The sequence below is a fragment of the Euleptes europaea genome, chromosome 3 (assembly GCF_029931775.1).
Source record: "Euleptes europaea isolate rEulEur1 chromosome 3, rEulEur1.hap1, whole genome shotgun sequence".
Lineage (NCBI taxonomy): Eukaryota > Metazoa > Chordata > Lepidosauria > Squamata > Sphaerodactylidae > Euleptes > Euleptes europaea.
The window spans coordinates 33,327,318-33,336,634 of record NC_079314.1 but is presented as its reverse complement, the minus strand read 5'-3'; the positions used below and the strand labels follow the sequence as shown (position 1 = coordinate 33,336,634).

The 9,317-nt window shown below is 51.5% G+C and overlaps 1 protein-coding gene across 1 annotated transcript in view; it reads right to left on the bottom strand.

Moving 5' to 3' along the window:
* Nucleotides 1-8,394: 8,394 nt before the first annotated feature.
* The window catches only part of LOC130474743 (bone morphogenetic protein 8B-like), a 37,675-nt gene continuing 36,752 nt past the window's right edge, over nt 8,395-9,317 (bottom strand). Inside the window, 1 exon segment of the mRNA XM_056846439.1 lies at nt 8,395-8,576. Coding sequence (XP_056702417.1) covers nt 8,427-8,576 — 150 coding nt within the window. The 3' untranslated portion in view covers nt 8,395-8,426.

The following is a 9,317-nucleotide window of genomic DNA, read 5'->3' as shown; positions in this document are numbered from 1 at the left end:
TGGGGTGTGTGGGGGAGGTAGTTGTGAAATTCCTGCATTGTGCAGGGGGTTGGACTAGAGGACCCTGGTGGTCCCTTCCAACTCTATGATTTTATGAAAAGCTGCCAGAGCAAGGGGAGAGGTCGTAGCTCAATGGTAGAGTCTCTGCTTGGCATGCAGAAGCTCCCAGGTTCAATCCCCGGCATGCCCTGTTTAAAGGACCAGGCAGTAGGTGATGTGAAAGACCTCAGCCTGACACCCTGGAGAGTTGCTGCCTGCCTGAGTAGACAATACTGACCTTGATGGACCGATGGTCTGATACAGTATAAGGGGGCTTCAAGCCCTGGGACTGTGAGCACTTGCTTCAGGGCACAGGTCTGAACTGGGTGACCTGTTGAGACCTGCTGTGCTATATCTTTCCCCACAACCTTGATTTTAGGGCCAAACTGTATGCCAGCTCTTGGCTTGGATCTGCTGGCGTACCATTAAAAGCAGCAGCCTGAAGTGGGTGTGGAGATTTGGGTTGGGATTGTTGGGTCTTCCTGCGCATTTCCTAAGTAGAAATCAGACCCTCTCTGATGGGGGCAAAAGCCTGGTGCCCTAAGGGTGTGTTTTCTATTTTTTTCCTTACTGAATCTACTAGAAATCCCCTTTACAGATGTTTTTTTGAAAATCTAATCTTGCTAAAATCCCAGCTGAACAGTGAAACCGTGGCTTGCCTGAAGACACGTACAGGGCGACTTCTGGCAAAGACCTGCTTTTCTTCATGCAAGCAAGGAGGCTAAAGAAATTGCCCCCACCACAGTTAACTTGCTGTATGGGCATGCTTAATGACAATCTGGTTCAACCATGGTTCAACATTCTGGCGGGGTTGGGGGGAGCATACTAAATTGTCTTTTAGATATTCAGCTGCAACTCTTGACTGTGGTTCATTTTCTGGCTTCTGCCTTTGCAGCCATGCCAGACTAAAACTAGTTGGCTGCTTTCGGGCATCATGCCCAACTGTAGTTTAGGGAGGGGCTGTGGCTCAGTAGGCAGCCTCCGCTTGGCATGCAGAAGGTCACATGAAGACATGAAGCTGCCTTATACTGAATCAGACCCTCGCTCCATCAAAGTCAGTATTGTCTACTCAGACCGGCAGCAGCTCTCCAGGGTTTCAGGCAGAGGTCTTTCACAGCACCTACTTGTCTAGTCCTTTTAAATGGAGATGCCAGGGATTGAACCTGGGACCTTCTGCATGCCAAGCAGATGCTCTACCACTGAGCTACAGCCCCACTCCAGTCCCAGGTTCAGTCCCTGGCATCTCCAGTTAAAAGGACCAGGCAGTAAGTGATGGAAAGACCTCCAACTGAGACCTTGGAGTATACAATTCTGCCGTTCTGCCATTCTGGAGTACACAATAGTGATCTTGATGGACCATGGGTCTGATTCACTATAAGGCAACTTCATATGTAGGTGTAGTTTAACTCATTTGTCAGGACGGACCCAAGTGTGGTTTTTTGCTATGCACCCCCTCATGCTTCTTCCCCCCCCCCCACCTTCAGAGAATGAAGACCATCTTCAGAAGCCTGTGATGTCAGCATGCTGCCATCTGGGGAAATTGGAGCCCCCCTCCCCGCAAGCTGGAATCCTAAACCCAGGTTTATGGGACAAACCAGTTTTCTCAGATGCCTCCATTGTGGACAACCAGGTTTTTTTTGCACTCTGAATGAGAAGCTAGGGGTAGGGTTGCCAGCTCTGCTTGGGAGATTCCTGGAGATTTGGGGTTAGGGGGAGGGGAGGGGCTCCATGGGTGATGTGATGCCCCAGAGTCCGCCCTCGGAAGCTGCCATGTTCTCCAGGGGAATGGATATCTCTAGTCTGGAGATCAGTTGTGATTCCAGGAGAACGCCAGGCCCCACCCGGAGGTTGGCAACTAGGCAGGGGTGAGGGGAGCATTTGTGCCCGCCGTGGCAAACTAGGAAAGAATGGCAACTTAGGATGATGTCTGGATGGGGCCATTACAGTGATACTGTGTGGTGTCACTGGCAAGTTCCGTTGGGTGTGGGATGACAGGCCGCGGGGCCTGCTTCCTGACCCCAATGGTATGGAAGTGGTTGCAGCAAACTTGTCGGGGGAAATTGGCACTGGATCTTAAAAAACAAACAAACCCCCCCCCCATACGAGCAAGATCCTCCAGGGGCAAACAAAACGGAGCAGCTGGAACACAGGCCTGCCCTTTCGCCTCTTCAGTAATGGGATCCAGACCCACAAAAGCCAATGAGACAATCCATGCCCAGAAAACCAGAGAAAGGATGTAAAGCGTGGGAATCTTTCCCACAGGATGCTGCATCGCCTCCAGCCTAGAGTGACCTTTGAAGAAGGAGAAGAATGAGTCAAGCTCGGGGTCTACCACAGAGCACTAAAAACAGAACCTCCGTGTCCAGAGGCAGTATACCTTCGAAGATGCGGTGCTGGGGCAAGCCTGTTGGCTCGAGGGGCCCTGCTGGTGAAATTCCAGCAGCTTTGCGTTGGAAAGCAAATGCTGAGTTCGAGGGACGTTTTGTCCTGCCCCGGTACAGTTCGGCTGTCCTCTTCGCCAGGCTTCTGTGAGAACTGATGCACAAGAGAGGAGGAGGGGAGGACGCCGAGCCAGAGGCCTGGGTGGTGTGCTACATCTAATGGGGGGGGGGGAAGGAGGAACCAGCTTTTCGGCTGGATGGGAAGGAGGAGATGGCAGGAAAGACGAGCCGACGACCGCTGAAAACGCTGCGGCTTTTGCACCATCTTCGGCCCTGCGGGGTGAGTTGGGAGGGCTGGTGGGGGAGCCACCCAGAATCCCATTGCGTCAGAGGATGCCCTGGGCCAGTTTTACGGGCAGGCTCCTCTTGAGGCCCACAGCACTGGTTAAACTTGAGGCACGGCTGCTGCTTGCGCAAAACTATCAGAAGGGCTGTGTCCCGGCACCACAAACGCATCTGAGTGATTGAAATGGGAGGCTGGCCACTTTCTCGGGGGACTTGGCCCTTGCGCGGTGTCTTGTTGAAAGTGGGATGGCGCCTGTGCAGAAAGCACTTATGTGGCATCGCGTTGCTGCTTGCTTGCATGGGTGGCAGCCCGGTGGGCAGGAGCGCAAAGTCCCGCAGGGCAGGGCTTCTGCCTCAGCCAGCATCCTGTGGAAATCCGGCCCGTGTGTCTGAGTGCCGAGGCTGCAAATGACCGCAATCTGGGCATCCCTACAAGGCTATTTTGATTTTCAGATTATAAAGACGCAGCGGTGGCAAGAAGGAAACCACTGTTGGGAGAGACGAGCAGCGTTGCCTTAAAATGCTTGTATGAAAATCTTTTAACGTCAGAGCCATGTTAGGGAGATACCATAAAAAGAACTTTTGTCGCATACTCAGAAATCCTGGTGCTTCAAGAAAGAAAAGGTGTGGCCTTTCATGAATCTTTTCAGTTTTGTTTAAAAAGAAGGGGAATGCTTTTTGTCTTTGTGGGCCACTGGGGGGAATCTGAAAGTAATGCTATGGTGTTGATATAACACATTTGGGGGGGGATGAATTATGGTTATAGCACATTTCCTACGACTACTTGCTGAGTTTGTGGTTAAGGAAAGGCTTGATGTAGGATCAATGTGGTGGGAAGCGCCAAGCTGCAGATTACTTATGGCGACCCTGTAGTTTTCAAGGCGAAACAGAGGTGGTTTGCCGTTGCCTGCCTTTGCGCAGCAACCATGGACTTCCTTGGTGGCCAAGTACTAACCAGGGCTGGTGCTGCTTAACTTCCGAGATTGGGCTAGCCTGGTCCTGCCAGGTTGGGGTACGTGGCCCCCCCTGATTTGGAGGGCGAGGCAGCTTGTTACTCATGGGTAATAAGAAGGATCATGCAAAAAGAAGCCCTTCTGGCCAGACAGCAGAGCAGCCCTTAGATCACTTCAGCAGGCGGCTCCACTCCTACGTAACACACCTGCATTCTACAACAGAGGAGGATTTGCAGGTTTTAAGGCTCAGGCCTGAGGCCAAGGCACAAACGGAAAGGCTGTGTGAACATTGCTCTGCACGCACCTCTGAGGCCCCCAACGCCATCTGCTTGTGTGTTCATCTGCATGTAGCCAATGAGAGACGGTTTATGAGGTGGCAGGTAAAGCAGGAGACCCCGCCAGACCCCTCTGCAGGGGAGGAAATGCTGGGAAGTGTTTCCAGAGTGGGGCATGTGGACTTCCCGATGGCCCAGAAGTCAGGTTAAGAGACACCTATGTGCCCCAAAGAGGACCAGCTGAGGGAGAGGATTTGGCCCCATCGAAAAAGGAGTAGTAGAGGGTCTGTGCTGAGAAAGGGGGCCTAGAAGGGCATGATTTTGTCCTCTTCCATATGTGGTTTCTGGAACAAGGTTGGAGTTCTCCCTCTGCAAACTGAGACCAGGGGGGGGGGGAGAGATTCCATAAGGTACGGGGCAGGCTATTTTACATCCTTCTTCCCCTGAGAGCTGCTTGACCAAGGAGACAAAACCGGAGGGGAGACCCTTACCCTTTAACAGGCTCTGCAGGAGACAGAATTTCTGCGGGTGAAAATTTGAGTGAGTGACAACTACGTAGTCAGGAAAGAGGCGGGGGGGGGGGGCTGCTCTTGGTCCTTAGCCCCACCTTTTGAAAACCGCAGCCAATCTCGCCCACATTCTTGCCTGTTTGTCCTTTGGGTCACTGTTGTCAGTTTTCCATCTGTCGTCAGATCAGTTCAGTGCTTGTGACCCGTTATGTGGAGGTAGGGTTGCCAGGTCCCTCTTTGCAACCGGCAGGTTTTTGGGGTGGAGCCTGAGGAGGGCGGGATTTGGGGAGGGGAGGGGCTTCAATGCCACTGAGTCCAATGGCCAAAGCGGCCATTTCCTCCAGGTGAACTGATCTCTATCGGCTGGAGATCAGTTGTAATAGCAGGAGATCTCCAGCTACTACCTGGTGGTTGGCAACCCTATGTGGAGGTAAAAAATATGGGGCCAGCTACTGGGAGAACAAAACTGCCTTGGAATTGGGGGGGGGGGTTGGAGGTTGGTATAGCATTGCTGTGGTCCTTTGCAGTCCCTGGGATTGTGCACGTTTATTCTACAACTTCACAACCAACCTCCAGCAACAGGCCCACAGGTCATGGTTTGCAGCCTAGGGTTGCCAACCTCCAGGTACTAGCTGGAGATCTCCTGCTATTACAACTGATCTCCAGCCGATAGAGATCAGTTCCCCTGGAGAAAATGGCCACTTCGGAGGGTGGACTCTACGGCCTTGAAGTCCCTCCCTTCCCCCAAACCCTGCCCTCCTCAGGCTCTGTCCCAAAATCCTCCCACCGGTGGTGAAGTGGGGCCTGGCTACACTACTGCACCCACCACAAAACTCACATCCCAGTATATAACACAACTCTGTTTGAAGCAAGCGTCTGACTAACCAGGCTCAATTTTAAGCAGAAAGCAAACCTTTTGGGACTTTATTGAAACAACAGTACAATGAAATCAGGGAATTGCACCACCTGTTATGGCAACAAGCCCATTCCTCAGTAATCCAGTTCATGAGTTCCGGCTGCTGAATGTTGCCACAATGCCAGCGAGGGCCCATGCACACATTACGCCAAGCAAAGCTGGGTTAGTGAAGGCTCACGAAGAAATAGCCCAAGCGAGGCTCCTTAGGGAGCACGCCAGCAGGACCGGCACTTTGTCCAACTCAAAAAAATGTAATGTTGAAGAGGCCCTCAGACGATGTGGAGTACTCTAGAAGAAGCTTGGTGCCTGGTGGGGTTGCCAACTCCAGATTGGGCAATTCCTGGAAAAAAATTTTTTGAGGGGGGAGTTTGGAAAGGATTGCGTTTGAGGATGGAAGGGATGTGATGGAGCCTCACCCTCCAAAGCAGTCATTTTCTCCAGGGGAGCAGATCTCCGTAGTTTGGAAATCAGTTGTAATTCTGGCAGATTTCCAGACCCCACCTGGAGGTTGGATACCCTAGTTTGGATTCTCTGAAAGGATTGCATTTATTTTCCCATCCACCCCCACCCCAGCATGTAAACCAGCTTAGCTGAACTTACATTTAGAAAATAATGGCCTCATTATGTGGCTTAGAGTGGTAAACTGCAGGACTGCAGTCAAAAACTCTGCTCATGACCTGAGTTCGATCCCGACGGAAGTCGGTTTCAGGTAGCTAGCTCAAGGTTGACTCAGCCTTCCATCCTTCTGAGGTCGGTCAAATGAGTACCCAGCTTGCTGGGGGTAAAGGGAAGACGACTGGGGAAGGCACTAGCAAACCACCCCGTAAAACAAAGTCTGCCTAGTAAACGTCAGGTTGTGACATCACCCCATGGGTCGGGAATGACCCGGTGCTTGCACAGGGGACCTTTACCTTTTAAAGACTACTAGTGCCTTTGTGTCAGCCCTCCATGCACAGGGCTGTTAGCAGGAAAGGCATTAAAGTGGGCTCCGTGCCTGATGATCTGAGCTGGTATTTTGCAGGTGGCCGTCAGCCACTACTCATTCAAACTGCCACCTGCCTTGTCCCAGTTCCTGCTTTCTTCCAAAAGAGTTTCCGCCTAGACATTAGAAAGAATTTTCTAACTGTTAGAGGTGGTTCCTCAGTGGGACAGGCTTCCTTGGGAGGTGGTGAGCTCTCCTTCCCTGGAGGTTTTTAAGTAGGCTAGATGGCCATCTGTCAGCAATGCTGATTCTATGACCTTAGGCAGATCATGAGAGGGAGGGCACCTTGGCCATCTTCTGGGCATGGAGTTAGGGGATCACTGGGGGTGTGGGGGGGAGGTAGTTGTAAATTTCCTACATTGTGCAGGGGGTTGGACTAGATGACCCTGGTGGTCCCTTCCAACACTATGATTCCAAGTGCAGTCCACACGTCATGCAGGAGGTGATTAACTGGACAAGGATGCCACCCTGGCATCTAAGGTGTTAGTGTGCAGGCTGGAATGTCATTTTTGTACCACCTATGAGCAGTCCCTTTGGAAGCACTGGCCTTTCAGACAGGAGTATAGGTAAAGCTCTTCTATGTGTGCTTGCTGTCCCCCCAGCTATTCCCCCGTTCCCCAGTCAAACTGCGCACGCACAGAAAAGCACTGGAATATGGAAGTTGGAATATGAGATGACTGTCCAATTTGTCATCTTACCCTGAAATCTACATCTGACCTGCAGCATGTGCTGTCAACAGGATGTGGCTTGCCGTGAACGGGCATAACCTGTGCGACTGTTCTCAAGCATCCGAGTACCTTCTAGGGCTGGATTCTGCTCACAAAGGATCTGTTCACGCTCAAGCTTAGGATCTTGAAAACTTCAGATTTTTTAAAAAAAGCATCTTTCTGCCCCTTTTGCTTGAAGGGGGCTTGAACACATGCTGAGATGTCTACAAAATGAACTGCAGGTAAATCTTTTTCTTCAGGCACCCCCAAGTGTCCATCATCCTTTATATTGCTCCTTGCAAAAAAAGTAAAAATGTGCATTCTGTTTTTTTTAAAAAAACCCTCAACATATTAGGTACAAAATAAAGCATACAAATAAGAGTATATTTGTGCAAAGCAAGCGTATCAGTTTCCTTGGGGTTTCTGCTTCAGATGTTTAAATTTAATTTAGTTTTTAAATTTAATTTATACTGCAGGATCTTTGGGAGGTTTCTGGCACAGAGGACAAAACAGACCTGTGTCTGTAGCCAGGTCATGTTTTAATTTCCTTGGCAGAGGCTTTTTAACTGGGGCCCGTTGTTTGTGCAGGCTAGGAACAAACCAGTCACTAGCCAAAGTCAGGCCTTTGTGCCTGTGTCAGTCCACGGTCAGGCGCCACAGCCTGTGACTTAAGTAGTGGAAAGAGGGAAGAAGCAGAGGAAGAAGAGTTGGTTTTTATGTGCCGACTTTCTTTACCACTTAAGGAAGAATCAAACCGGCTTGCAATCACCTTCCCTTCCCCACAACAGACACCCTGTGAGGTAGGTGATGCTGAGAGAGCTGTGACTAGCCCAAGGTCACCCAGCCGGCTTCATGTGTAGGAGTGGGGAAACAAACCCAGTTCACCAGATTAGCCTCCGCCGCTCATGTGGAGGAGTGGGGAATCAAACCCGGTTCTCCAGATCAGAGTCCACCGCTCCAAATCACCGCTCTTAACCACTACACCACTCTGGCTACACCATGATCCCGCCCCGTCAGTTCCTCTTGCATGCTTCAGCAACTGGTGCCGCCTGCCACTAGACCATCTCTGCTTTACCCGCCTTGCCCATGACCATCTGAGTGTTGCCAGCTCCACACTGGGAAATTCCTGAAAATTTGGGGGTGGAGTAGGGCTGGGTTTGAGGAGGGGAGGGAGCTCAGCAGGGGTGCAATGTCATAGAGTCCACCCTCCAAAGCAGCCGTTTTTTCTCCAGGGGAACTGATCTCTGGAGATCAGCTGTAATGCTGGGAGGTCTCCAGGCCCCACCTGGAGGTTGGCAACCCTAGGGTCTCCCAGGGCATCAGAGGCAGCCACAGGTCTTCACCACCATGTTGCGGTGTTTCTTGAGGATGACGTTGTTGTTGCTGTCATAATAGAGTACGGAGGTGGCGCTGAGTTTGGTGGGGGCGCAGCAAGCCTTGGGGACAGCATCCGGCTTCATCAGGTGGACCTGCAGTGGGACACGGGGGGCGGTGGGAGCAGCTCGGTCAGTACTTGCCCAGGTCCAAAGGTTAAATATGCAATACCCCACCCCCTCTCCCCAATCCGGATTCAGAGAAACGGAAAAGGCTTCAAAGAAGTGTTTGTTTGCCTACACAAGGTCTGAACAAGCATGGGATTTTTCAACTTTCCCCCCAAATATTTATTCAAAAACATCTGGCAAGCTAGAGTTGCAGTTTGTGTTGGAAACTCTCCCCAAAGCCTCCGTGCCGAAAGCTGGTTCGGATGCCCATTTCTCAGAGCGGCACTGGCAGTGTGCCCTTTTCTCAGAGCGGCACTGGCAGCAGCTGCCCCTTGAATTTCAGGGGAATTTCACCCCCATTTCAGGACTGATGTAATGAATGGGAACTCCCTCGCAGATGGGCTTGTGGCTCAGTGGCTTGTGGCTCAGCAGCTGGACGCATCCTTTACCCGTGGGCTGAGGCAGGTTCGGCCTCTAGCACCTTGAGCCGAGGGATCCCTGGACGCAGGGTTGGGTGGGGCTCTCTTCTGCAGGGCAGAGAGACAAACGCGGGCTACATGGACCTACCATCTGACATCATATGAAGAAGAGTTGGTTTTTATATGCCGACTTTCTCCACCACTTACGGAAGAATCAAACCGGCTTACAATCACCTTCCCTTCCCCTACCCATAACAGGCACCTTGTGAGGTAGGTGGGACTTAGAGAGCTCGAAGAGAGCTGTGACTAG